Here is a 13,954-nt window from a genome sequence, read left to right as displayed (position 1 = left end):
TTCAGATGATGGATTGAAGAGTGCTGTGTTCAAAGCTTGGAGGATTATATTTAGGTGTATCAGAGTAAAGAGAGCTGAATGCACTGTAATGCCATGTGTTTTAATTGTCTTATTAGCTATTTCCAAAAAGAATCAAAAACTTAATTTTGTTTTCTTTTCACTTCACAATTAAGAGCTATTTTGTGTTGGGCTGTTATGCAATGCAAAATTCCTATAAAATTCATTTGGGTTCGTACCCCTTGAACGTAAAAGTTCAAGGGGTACGAACAGTTTTTCAAGGCGCCGTGAAGCTGTACGTTCTCGTTCGTTTTATAAACGCCCACACAAAGTCAGAAGTTGCTCCCATTTTATCATTCTAGATGTTAAATCACTGTTTCCTAAGCTACAATTCAGCTGACTGTGGCAGGTTTATGAACTAATATATGTAAATATGTGCACTCATGCTTAATGTGTAGGCATGCAAGGAGATATAGTACACAACATTTGTTTAGCTCGAAGCGCTCAGGCTTGTTGCCACTGCCCAATCACACGAACAGAGTTTCATTCAGACGGCCATTGGTTAGAGGGAATGTTTGATTTTAAAGGGTACAGTTTGTTTTAGAGACCAAATCTCTCTCCTCAAGCAGAATTGATTGCACTGCATCAGACATCCAGCCCGGTCTTCCTCCACTTTATGCTCCATCTTCTCAGGGTGGGATTTGATAAAGCTTTTAAATCGACACGTTTGCTGTGATCACAGCTGAAGAAAGTCCCCACCCCGCCCTAACCCACCCCCGCTTTTTTTTTTTTTTTTTCTTCACACAGACCTCCGGCACGCGCTCGGCATCAGAACTAGTCAAACAGACAGAACGCGTGAAATGTGTTTTAATGGGAAAATGTTATCTATTAATAGCCCATAATGATTGGAATTTTCTGAATGATTCATGCAATTAGAAGCGTTTTAGCTGCAAATTATTCCTCACAGGCCTCGTGTACGCAGCATACTGTGGGAATGTGTGTCAGTGTGTGTGTGTGTGTGTCATTTTCTTCTTTTTTGTAATCTGCTCCAAGCACCACAGGACCGTTTTGAACATCTTCCATGCTTGAGCAGTTTGCATTAGGAAGCATTAGTTCATATCAACAAACAACATATTAAATCTCTGAGCGTCTTAAGCGGCTCAAGCTGGAGTCGGCTTTAGCTTGCCGGTCACCGTTACCTACCATCATCATTTGTGCCGATTACTCCGATTTGTTTTGACCGAGTACTATGTTTCCCTGTTGCTTCCACAGTGGGAAGAAGTGAGCGGCTATGATGACTCCATGAGCCCGATCAGAACCTATCAGGTGTGTAACGTCCGGCAGCCCAACCAGAACAACTGGCTGAGGACAGATTTCATCCCCCGCAGAGGAGTGCTGCGAGTCTACGTGGAGCTCAAGTTCTCCGTCCGCGACTGCGCGAGCATCCCCAACATCCCGGGCTCCTGCAAGGAGACCTTCAACCTGTTTTACTACGAGTCCGAGGGGGACATGGCTACAGACACCAGCCCTCTGTGGAGGGAGAACCCTTACGTGAAGGTGGATACTATTGCTCCCGATGAGAGCTTCTCTCTGCTGGAGGCCGGCAGGATCAACACCAAAGTGCGCAGCTTCGGCCCGCTCTCCAAGGCGGGATTCTACCTGGCCTTCCAGGATCTGGGAGCCTGCATGTCACTCATCTCAGTCAGGGTTTTCTTCAAGAAGTGCTCCACCACCATTGCCAATTTTGCAGTCTTCCCCGAGACCGCCACGGGTGCAGAAGCGACTTCCTTAGTGATCGCACCCGGGGCCTGCGTGGCCAACGCCATGGAGGTTTCCGTCCCACTGAAACTCTACTGCAACGGGGACGGCGAGTGGATGGTTCCCGTGGGCTCGTGCACCTGTGTCGCTGGCTATGAACCCTCTGCAGACAGCACGCAGTGCCAGGGTAAGAGTGTTTAACAGGGATGGGTCCATACAGGATTTCCACCAAATGATAATCATTAGAAAACAAAACTGCTTTCTGCTGTAGCTCATTTATCTTAAAACATAAAGTTCCATACTGCTGTTAACATGCAGTATGCTTAGGGTCCTTATCCATTTGGAAGACCCATCTGTGCCTTTGCTTGAACTTTAAGCCTGATGTCTTGAAATGTTTGTTCCATACTTCCACATAATGTTCTTTTCTCATTATTTTGTGTAGTACGCTGGTCCCTCATGCAACAAAACACCCACACAACATCATTCTGCCACCCGTTCTTCACTGTGAGGTTTTCAGATGCCCACCATTTTTATTCCAAATGTAACGATAGTAGTTTTGGCCAAATACATTTTAGTTTCTTCATATTACAGGACATGTCTAAGAAAAATGAAGGTCTTTGTCCCTGAGTGCATATGCAAACTGTAAACCGGCTTTTTATGTGGCTTTTGGAGTGATGCTTTTTTTCTTTTAGAGAGGCCTTTTTGCTCATGTTAGCACAGGTCTCACTTAACTGTAGATAAGGACAGTCTCTTACCAGCTTCAGCCAGCATCTTCACAAGGCCTTTTCTTTTGTTCTGGGGTTGATACGGGCATTTAGCTTTTTGCCTTCAGGCATCTGGAAATTGTAGCCAAGACAAATCAAACCTGTGTTGGTCCCCAGTTCGCTTCCTGGTGTCTTTTGGTTTTATGATGATGTCACTCTAGGAAGCAGTGTGTGCCTTAAAATTAATCCACAGTTGTAGCTCCAAATAACAAAAAATCAATAAAAATTCTATAAAAAGCACAATTATCTTGGTATCTTAAAGGAGCAATAAGTGATATTTCACCACTAGGTGGTGCCTGAGCGCTGTCTGTAGAACAAAACAAGACGTGACAAGCCCCGCCTCTCTACCTCCACTATAGCTGCCATCCGGCCCCTCCTTTCTGTTCTCACTTGTCGCCTCCTATGGCCATATTTGTAAAAGATAAAAACACAACAAAACAGCCTCACCTTTCATAGGAACATTTCAAGTGAAGAAGTAAGTCATAACTTTATAATGCTGTTAGCAAGAGAACATTTTGATCTGCTGGGATGCTCTCCGCCATGTTGCTCTAACGCCGCGCTGCTCTGAAGGCGGTGTTTTAGGGCAGGGAGGAGCTAACCCTGAGTGGCAGCTGTTCACATGCACGTACACGCACACACAGCCTGCCCTGCTATGTAAACAAGAGGCTGGAGAACAACACAGAGAGATGGTGTGTGATGTCATACCACAGTCCATCTGATATATTAACTTTAGTTCTTCACATCAGTATTTTTTAGTTCGTTCTATTTAAAATAATGAAATTCTGCTTATTGCTCCTTTAAAATGTCTGAATTTGAAGATATTTAAAAAAACAGTCTGCTTTGTGTTATTCTGGCATTCAGCAAATGCCAGGATAACACAAAAATATTGAAAACATGTGGTAATCTTACACAATCTAAATTAAGAAACATTTAATTGGATTTAATGTCAGACAGAAAATATTATGTGATTTTTTTATACAGTCTATCTAAACATCTGGTGTATTCCTCCATAAAAATGTATCTTTAAACATTCATTTGCTGTTACTTGATCATGATACATGCTTTACATTAAAATAATGAACAAATTACTACTAAATGTTACATTAGAAGTGTTTAAATTATCAAATGAAAGAACATTTTACCTTTTACTTGACATGCAGCTCTTATGCTGTCTTACCCTGCCAATAACTAGGTAGGTTCCCTTCAGTTTCCACACTGTTCCGGATTTTAATAACCAGAAACATTTCCATCAAGCCCATTTTTCCCTTTCTTGCAAGTGAAGGAAAACTTCACTTGCCTTCTGATGGGAAACGTACAGCAATATGTGGGGGAGGGGCCAGCGCTGTGTTACCCTAAGAATGATGCATGCAGCTGGGGCAAACTCACTTCCTTTAAACGGTATGACAAAACACCTTTGTGATTTTTAAATTGTAATTTCATAACCTTGCTCCACACTTACCGGTAAGCGGACCGTGCCTAGTACAGTATTTAAGATTTTTTTTTGTTCAACTAAAGCTTTGTATGCTCAGTGCTAGTCACCTCAGCCTGTGCCCTCTTCTCCGCATTTATTGTGTGGCTCCTGAAAGGGGGAGGGTGGGGGTGAAGGAGGGTGGAGGAGAGTATGAATTAATGAGGTGTTGCAGAGAAGAGCCGCATACAAATATTGTGCAAGCGGGACAGGAGGGAGAGAAAGATAGTCGGATGGCACAAAACCGAGAGCCAATACATTTTCACGAGGCAAACGCAGATAATAGAATGGAAAGATGAGTCCCAGAGAAGAGAGATAGCGCGGGGTGGGGGTGGGGGGGAGGAGGAGTGTGAATTGCCAAAGCGTGGACAGAAACAGCTGCTAAAAGGGGAAGAATGAAAATGGCAGCTGGTGGCAGGAAGTCAGAGACGGACATGCAAAGCCTTCTCTCACCTGGGCGTGAGAAATGGTGTTGAACATGCGCCGGAGAGCTCATTCGTTGCCATTTGGCTGCTCAAGGTTAAAAGCTTGCCGCCGAAGCCTGATAAAAAGCTCTCCAGGGCCTTGGCCGGAGCTTGTGATGAGGAAGTGCAATTTCCTCCGCGGCCTACCCGTTAGTTAATCTACAGGCGGCCACACTCATTAACACCATTCAGACCAACGTGAGCCAACACTGCCACGCTGACATTAATCACTCAGACATTTCATTTCTTACCTCCGTCTGGCCGCTCGGAGCCAAACGCCGCATGAGATAGAGGGAGGAGGAGAGGAAAGACAATAGAGGGAGATGTGGAGTTTCAAAAACAGGAAAATCACAGTGCCCTCTGAAGAGGTTAATGGATTAAAACAAGACAAAAGGAGGTGACTCAGCATCCACTCGAAAGAAATAAGAGGGGAATAAACAAAAGGACACGATGGCACTTTATGTTTCACAGAGACAATATGGATGCGCACCGCTTCGTACCTTTGTACTTTTGACGGATTCTTTTCCAACTTTTTGGGATCAAAATGGAAGTGGCCATGCCTCATTTAACCACACTGACAACCAGTAATTTAAGGTCATTTTTTTTAGCTTCTTACAGTTTGCTGTCCCTAGCCACGGTCTTTGTTGTAGCGGTGAGGGTGGGGGTTTGGACGACGCTGGGGCCAGTTGGTGATCTGGCCCCAGCAGGGATCTCATACATGGCTCTCCTGTGTGCTGTGCCCACGGTGGCTGGGACCGGTGGTGCAGGGAAGCCATTGAAGTCTCTGGCGGTGTCATTGGCTGGCCTTTCGCTCTCTGGGATGTGTCGAGTAGGGTTTAGGCTGCAGGGACTGAGCTGGGCTCTGGTGGGAATCTCTTCCTCTTGGCTCCCCAGCAGGTTGGGGGGCTCCAGGGGAGTTTTGCCTCCCCAGTGCAGGGCGGTCTCGCTGATGGGGGCATGTGTGGGTGCCTGGTTGCCAGAGTGGCCGGATTCTGGGCTTGATGTGCACTGGAGCCCTTTAATGTTTGTAGGTGTTTACCTTTCCCCGTTCTGATAACTTCCCACTTCCAGCTGACAAACTTACCCACACAAACATACATTCATACATCCATGCAATCAATGAATAAAGGATGTGGCCCGTCTACTATGAGGCAGGATACAGTCTTGATTTAATAAAGTCAATCACACAATTAGAATAACATCTTATATATCCTTTTTGTTGAGCAAAACTGCCCTGGTACATCTAGGCAGCTTCCCTATACGGCGTTCCCACAATGCCAAGTCAGGACACGCGAATAGAGTTAATTTGCCTAAGAAGGCCTAAACAAAAACCAAAATAAATGGAAGATGGGTGAAATACCAGTTCTCAAAACAATTAAATGCAACTGAATTTAATTGTGCATGAGATTTTTAGCATTTTCAATCATTGTCATTGTCATTCCAACAAAGATTCCAATGAAATTTGTCCTCTGGATTTGACCCATCATTTAGGGAACAGTTGGCTGCCACTGCCACTTAATCAGGGACCAAGAGTGGCAATCTGTTTATCTCCTGAAAATATTTAACAGGTATGAGCTTCAGTTTCACAAAGTTAGTAAAGGTAAAAGTACTTACAGTGTATTTACAAAAAATTTAATAAAAATGTGTGTTATTAATTTCTAACGGTTTTTATCCTCTTAAGCCAGAGGCTCTATTTTCTAAGAGCAAAATGCATACTCCTACTTTATAAAGCATTTCTCAACTTGTACAATGCCTAAACTGCTAATCTTGTTATCAACAAACATAAAAGCCCTGGAGGGTGATGTGGATGTGAATTTTTGAGAGTAAATTATTCTGGGCCTTAGTAAATAAGATTTACATGCTCGAAAAATAAATCCCACAAAAAGAAAAAAAAGATATTTACATACAAAACGTCTTACTTTTGCTGTAAAGAAACAAATAAACACAATAAATTGAAACTAAAACAATTTTGTTACATCTGTAGCAAGTTTGGTGTCCACACAGCAAGCAAAATAAATCCAGGTGGAGCCCTAACTGTTTGGCACATTTTTGTTTTTTATGTGGTGGTGTAGTTGGTAACACTGTATTCTTGCAGAAAGAAGGTCCTGATTTCAAGCCCCAGCCTGAAATCTTATTCCGTGGTGTTTTCATGTTCTCCCTGTAGATTCAATTCAATTCAATTAAATTTTATTTATATAGCGCCAATTCATGAAACATGTCATCTAAAGGCACTTTACAAAGATGTGTGGGTTCTCTCTGGGTACTGTACTCTGTACAGGTGCAGAAAACTCCAATAGTTCATCCAGCTTTTTAAAACCTTTGCATACCTTCATAACTGTGACTGTCTAATACCTTTAAGCCAAACAGAAATACAAAATAGTTAAAAATTTGATTCAAAAAAATCAAGTGTTTATTGGATGTTTTTTAACAAAACAAAGCAAGAAAATAGTTGAACTATTGCCTGATTGTCTCAACTTTTTGTGCATCACATGCAACACACTTTTTATGCAGCTTTGATGGTCATGTAATCTTCATAACATTCTCTCTTCTTGTGTCTCTGCTCTGTCTTCTGTAACCCCAGTCGGTCGAGGCAGATGACCGTTCATACTGAGCCCGGTTCTGCTGGAGGTTTTACCTTCCCGTTAGTGGGAAGTTTTCCTTTCCACTGTCGCTTCATGCTTGCTCAGTATGAGGGATTGCTGCAAAGCCATGTACAATGCAGACAACTCTCCCTGTAGCTCTAAGCTTCTCCAGGAGTGAATCCTGCTTGTCGGGACTTTGAAGCAATCAACTGTTTCCCTTATATAGGAAAGTTTTGACCAATCTGTATAATATAATTGAATTTGACTTTGTAAAGTGCCTCGAGATGACATGTTTCATGAATTGGCTCTATATAAATAAAATTTAATTGAATTGAATAACCAACGAGATACCCTATTTTCTTTTTTGTATAGGGTTAACTACAGATTTATGGTTTAAGCACATAAATGCTAAATGGTTATTTAGGAGAGGAAGTAAAATTTATGAACTTTGAGCTGAGAGTGTTTGGATACCAAAGTGTTGAGATTGAAAGTGATATGTAAGTCAAAGTAAAAGAACAAAGCAACGGTCTGAACTTACCTTTTGTTTGGGGGGGGGGGGGGGGTTGAAGTGCCACTGCATGGCTGTTAGATGTGCTGGCCCTTCCAAAAATGCCATTGTTTGGACTTCAGGTGGAGCTGGAGCTGACACTGAAAGCCCACTTAGCCTAACTACCTAATCACCCTCTCCTCTCCTCTCCTCTCCTCTCAGGCTGGGTTTTATGACTTGTCATGCTGACAGGACAGATGTTTGCCAGAGACCCCACTTTTACACCAGCGGTTAGGAATGTGGCAAACAGTAAAACCTGCTGCTCCGCAGGCAGATATATCCGGACCTTTTGCTGCTAATCCCCTTTATCAGAATCCTTCTTTAGTCTGGGCTTATGCCGGTTTATCCTTAAGACTTCTTATCAGCCAACTTTCAGCCTGACACTTAGGAATTTAAATGAATCTCTTGGACACATCGCCTCAGATTACCGCACTTTGTATACTCTTCTCATAACTCTGCTGAGCTAATTCATGTCTGTTCTGATGTCCCTTCATTTGGATTGATTTATTGGCTTATTATGTAGCTCTTCTGCATGCATGTGGAGGCCTTGTTTGTATTCAGCGACGCGGTTTGGAGAGCCGTGAGGAGCGAGCAGACACTGATTGATGGGTTTGGGGTGGATCCCTTCTCTCAGAAGCATTCTCCATCCTTGTTTGTCTGACAACAGCAATCTCCTGTCAGCAGTCGGTCTTCATCTTTATCCTCTTTTTCCTCCTCTTCAACATGAAACTTTGCTGTCATCGCGACTCCATGTTCAGGGAGATTAATGTCACCGAGCACAGAGGATGAAAATGAAAAAGCAAATGCAAATGCATAGATAAGTCCTTCTGCTTAAGTGCACGCTGATGCGTACACACATGCGAAGATTTCTTTCATAAATATTGAGCTTTGCAGGTTCAGAGGATGTGTTTCTGTTCTGCGGCAGATGTGACAGCTGCTGCTCGTATAGATAAGTGACAGCGCAGCGCCTTTTTTTCCCCCCCTCCACGTTTCTGCCCCTCCTTATTGTCTTTTCCGTTCTCTCTCTCCATCCACACAGCTTGCATTTCTGGGACCTTCAAATCCAAATTTGGTGAGGGAACATGCGCTCCCTGCCCGTTCAACAGTCGCACCAGTTCACAAGGAGCCAATATTTGTCCCTGCCAGAATGGCTTCTACCGCGCTGACAGCGACCCACCGGACTCCCCCTGCACCAGTAAGTCATGCTCCACAGCGTAGAAATAGGAAAGAGCTCCACATTTGTCGGGGTGAGGTGTCTGCAATGTTGCAGAGCAACAAAAGTCTCGGGTAGCATAAAATAATTGGGCCTGAACTTAAAAGGATAGCTCAGAAGTTTCAAAGTGAGGTTCAGTTAAAAGGTTATAAACTGTCAATTATATCTTACCTGCAGTTGATAACTCTCTTGGCGTCTTCATTTAGTATAAATCCAGATTAGTTGGTGGCGGATGCTGAGGCTGGCGTTAGCAGTGTGCAGCTATTTACACAGAGGCTGGGGATTATTTACCAATCATCTTCCTGTGAGACATGTACAGAGGAAGTGTCTTCTGCCTCAGCAATGACCCAAAAGAAAAGGGAGACAGAATAAAAATTATGATGATTATAAAATATCAAAGATTAAAAAAAAATATATATGCTGCCGGTTTTCTTGACAGAAGTAGAAGTTTTGACTCCGATGGAAAATCAATGAATTGCAATAATATCTCATTTTATGCATCAAAGCATATGTCGCTAACACTGTCAGAGCAAAACTTACTGAATTAAAGAGATGTTTCTACTATTATTGGGATGTTAACTGTTTATAAGCTTTTAACAGAAAATCACCTTGAAAACCACGAATGAGGTCTTTTCTGAAACTTTGCATTAAAAACAGCATTCTGTAACTTTCTTTTAGCTTTGGCTCTTTTTCATATTCACATCTTACAAAAGGCTATTTTATATGCAGGTTTTACCAGGGCTGCACATTATCAGGAAAACATCTTATTGCGATACTATTGCTAAATATAGAGGTGACGATACCGCTTATGATTAAAATCCATGTTTCCCTCCCATTTCTTGTTTTTTTTCTTTCATCGTTCACTACCAGTGAGCTTTAGGATCTCAACCACTGAACTTTTATTTTGTGGCATGAAGGCTGCTTCTGTGCATTCTGCATTCTGTGTTGTGATTTAACTGCTGGGCCCATGAAAAACACATAGGTAATGCTAGCTGGTGAGGGGGTGTAGTGGTGGATTGAAATCACAGTTTAGTAACTTCCCCGGTTTTCAGGTCATTGGTTGGCATGGATTTGGGGGAGCGTCACAAAGAAGCCAACGCAAAAACTACGTTTAGTTTACCTTTTTTTTTTTATAAAAGATGATAAACCTCCCCAAAAATGATCAGAAAAGGAGAAAGAAAACGAGGAAGTGTGAGGAGGCTATAAGATGGGATGCTGCGTAGAGCAAGCCCAGATATTTTAATCAAGTTTAAACAAAACTGAGCCCAACTGGCTGCATGTCAAACCAAAAGTTCTGCTAAGCCCAAAAGTAAAGTTATCCCAGAAAATAAAATAAGGGGTGTTTTTTTTCCCCCAATGCATTTGGCTTCATCCATTTAATTAAAAGGCAATGCAGAATGGTCTAGCTATGATATTTAAAACATAATTCACCTGGTAGGACACCGCTTACATAGCATCCGGCAATTAGTTAGGGTGTATTTCACAACACTTTTTAGACATCACCCGCGGTTGTCATTTGAAGTATTTATGAATAAATCAAAGTATCATTCAATGTTCACTCCATGTTTTGTATCAATATGTCTAATATGTCCCATTCTTCTGTACAGAAAAAGCTAACCAAAAGAAAAGTCTTTGTCCAAAAACAATTCATAGTAAATAAAACTGACAAAAATGGCATTTTTTCCCCACTAACGTCTATGGTTTGTTAGTTTAAGCGTTTTCAGAAAAAGCTCATATTCTTTATCAGTTAGCTTGATTCGTACACCAACCTTTTAACATTTTCCAGCTAAACGCTGTCTGTTACAGGAAACATAATGACTGCTCATGAATAGTCCGCACTACCTCCTACTTAAAAACCTCAAATCCATTTAAGTAAGAAAGGTAAGGCAGCTGATCATTGATTGTTTGAGGCAAGGTATTCTCAAGGCAAAACAAAATAAATAAAATATGTGACCGCAAATAGAAGAAGAAATTGCTGCTGTTTAGTAAAATACAGTGTTTTTCCTACAACCTTAGAGTGGACACTTACAAAACATTTCACAATTTAAATTCAGTTTGGCTTCAAAATGATAATTCTGTTTCTAAATGTCAGTATTTGGATGTGAAGGATTTATTTAGGGGTAAGCAGCCTGCTCTGCTGCTGGCCACAGCGCCAGCTTGTTGCACTCGGATGAGCGACAGGGAGAAGTCCCTCCCCTGGTGGTGCTGATTTAGAACGACATGAGCTGCTAAAGTCGAGCCCCAGGGGCCTTTCGCCACGTTAAATGACACACACGGCCCGCAACTGTCTTCCCCAGATCCTCGTCACAGGAACACTGTGGACTGTGACACTGACCGGCGCGCGCTGACAGGCGGGCAGGGACACAACCACCACCTTCGACTAAACATGCAAACACACACAAACACGCGGGCTTGACAGTCCTGCCTCTGCGGTCTGTCAGAGCTGGTGCCAGGCTGCCTGCGTTTTGTGTTTGAAGCTGCGAGTTGCACAAGCGAGGCTCGGGCCAGTCAATAGATGGCAGCTTGGACTCAGCGTGTGTTTTAGATGGGTGTCCAATTAGAGGAGCCTCCACTCTGAACTCCGTTTGCCTAATTAGAAAGGATCGGGCGAGAGAAAGCCCGCTCAGGGTATGGCAGCTGAGGAGGAGGACTCTCTGGACTGCCAGTTTTGGCCGTTAGGAGACGATAACTCGGGAGCTTTTTTTCCTCTCGGTCTGCTGCGAGACAGGTTGGGTTTTCTGCTGCTGGAAGCTGAGAGGCAGAGCACCTTAATAGGATGAAAAGCCTGTTTGCAGAAGTGATCTTTGTAGCTTTCCTCTGTGCTTATCACACTTTCTCCTGATTTCAAGCGCTCTCACTGAAAACGCTGCACTTGCTTATAGAAACACGATGGCCTTGGGTCACTCTGACTCACAAACATGAATTTTCTATCATGAGCAGATTAGCTATCTTAAACTGACAGTCGGGTCAGCGGCGCCATGCCGGAGCATGACAATCTATGTTCATCACATCAAAAGTTGAACGTTGCTTTATTTTCAGACCCCTTTTTCCATAGTAGGAGGTTGTTAAAAGGGATACTTCAGGATTTTTCAAGTGAGCTTCTGCTAAGAGGTTATAAGCAGTGAATATATTACCTGGAGTAGGTAAATCTCTTGACCTCGATCTTGATTATGGGGAAAAAAAGTATTTACATGATTATTTAGGTTCATTAGGAAATTAAAAGTTACATACTTTTTAAATTTACATGAAGGTTAATTGTTAAAATGTTAATTGTTTCCAAACTCCATAAGTGATCATGACATATATATACTCACTTATAAATTGCAATCATATATCAAGCAATGGCAAAAGTATTCATCTTTACTAAATATTTATTTCTAATAAAAAATATGTGTGTCAGTACAACCAAACATTGAGTCAGTTGGATTCATTTAAAAATAGTTTTGTTCTGTAAGGGAAAGCAGCTCAGATTATTGATGAGATTGAAGGCAGTTCTTGTTGCAAAATAAAAGTGCTCATTCCCACTAGATTTTACCAGTAGGCTACTTTTTAGAAAGATGGTTTAATATTCTGATAGCACTTTACCTAAACATTTAACTTTAAGGGAAAGAACAATCTGATTTAAAGGTGCATCGCGCACATTTTGAAGTTAAATATTTATTTTCTTTCCCATACATGCTCTTACAATTGCCCGATGAATAAAGTAAGTTATCTTCTATTTGCCGCAGTTGTTTCTATAAGCTCCATTAGTCATAGAGAGTGATACGGGCCAAATTTGAGTGGGCGTGGGTGTGACGTGCTGCAGGTTCTCATTCACCTGGCTACTTTGTTGAGTCTCTGCCATAATCAGTGCATTAGTTAGAGAACATGGGCTAACCTCGATATAGCTTTCTCACCTCAGAAGACATTACAGCTCTAAACAGAAGACCTGTGCAGTCGCAGCAGCAGATGCCTTTCCTCTTCTCCCAAGCACATGGGCAACGCTGGTGTAATTCAGCTTGTTGCCAGAGGGGGCATAAAATCCTGGAACTTCTGCTATGCTCCTTTAAAGCCAGAAAGTCTCCAGTAAACGTGCGTCTGGCAGTTGCTGAGGAGCTTTGCCTTGAAACCAGTTTACTGAAGTAGCAGGCTAACGCTAGCTAACCTCTTTTGTTCTGTTATGGCCCCGATAATCCAGCTCATGTTTTCTTGAGGTTGGCAGGTAACTAAGAGCTTTTTTATTATTTTTATTTTTATTTCTTTTACAATAAACATCATTATAAATGTCTTACAAACTCTGCGTTTGCTATGGAAAACCCAGATTAGTTTTTAGAAAAACACACAAAAACGTTCTGTAATATTAGACATTTTAGATGGATTCTTCCATTTGTGGTTTCTGCATGGCATGCATCTAATAGAAACAAAGATTGGCAAAGTAATTTCCTAATATTTTTTGTCAATTATGTTTATAAATGTAATTGCTATTAAAATAAAACTGATCAATTGCAGAGCCCTAATCTTTATTTAGCATAAATCCTGATTAGTTGACCCTGGAAGCTAAAGCTAACATACTGTCAGACAAGGGCCCAGACTAAACTAGACTTCATTAATACTAAAACATACCTAATTTTAAAATTTCATTTTGATATATGCAAACACTATTTTAGAATGGAGAATGGAGGCTGTACGTTTCCAATGAACTTCCTGTCTCAAACAGGTGCTGAGAACAGAACATTTGAACCATTTCCATGGAAAAGAGAGGCATGCCTTTAAAACAGTGTTTGCATAAATTATCTAGCTTTTTACAGGGCTTTACTTTGATATCAGATAGCTACTCAGACCGGAAACATTAAAATGTTCTGATCTGAGTAGGTGTTCTGTGTACAAACCATCTCCAACATCCCTTTCCTGTTTAAATCATAATGCAATTCAAACATGTCTGCTGTTTAAAAGCGCCTAAAATAGTAAACCGCTAAGATGTTTGTGACTGGAGTTGTTGTCTCGGGTCTTGGTCCCTCTCTCACTAGCAGCTACCTGCAGTGCCAGGGATCAATTTGCCTATATTTACACTAAATAAAGATGCTAAGAGAGGTAAAATATTAATGTTTCTAACCTTTGAACGGAACCACACTATTCTGCGCTATCTTAAGGCATGTCCATATCATTTGTGCATTTTCAGTAA

At 41.8% G+C, this 13,954-nt stretch overlaps 1 protein-coding gene across 3 annotated transcripts in view; it reads left to right on the top strand.

The window, feature by feature from the left end:
- ephb3a (eph receptor B3a) overlaps nt 1-13,954 on the top strand; it is a 55,131-nt gene that overhangs the window by 14,895 nt on the left and 26,282 nt on the right. For all 3 annotated transcript variants that reach the window (XM_012860915.3, XM_012860916.3, XM_036137914.1), the window contains exons 3-4: nt 1,270-1,942; nt 8,620-8,775. In XM_012860915.3, the coding sequence (XP_012716369.2) occupies nt 1,270-1,942; nt 8,620-8,775 (829 nt within the window). The remainder of the gene's footprint in view (nt 1-1,269; nt 1,943-8,619; nt 8,776-13,954) is intronic.

Source organism: Fundulus heteroclitus, chromosome 6 (assembly GCF_011125445.2).
Source record: "Fundulus heteroclitus isolate FHET01 chromosome 6, MU-UCD_Fhet_4.1, whole genome shotgun sequence".
NCBI lineage: Eukaryota > Metazoa > Chordata > Actinopteri > Cyprinodontiformes > Fundulidae > Fundulus > Fundulus heteroclitus.
Note: the sequence above shows the minus strand (reverse complement) of the source record. Positions and strands in the feature narration are given on the sequence as shown.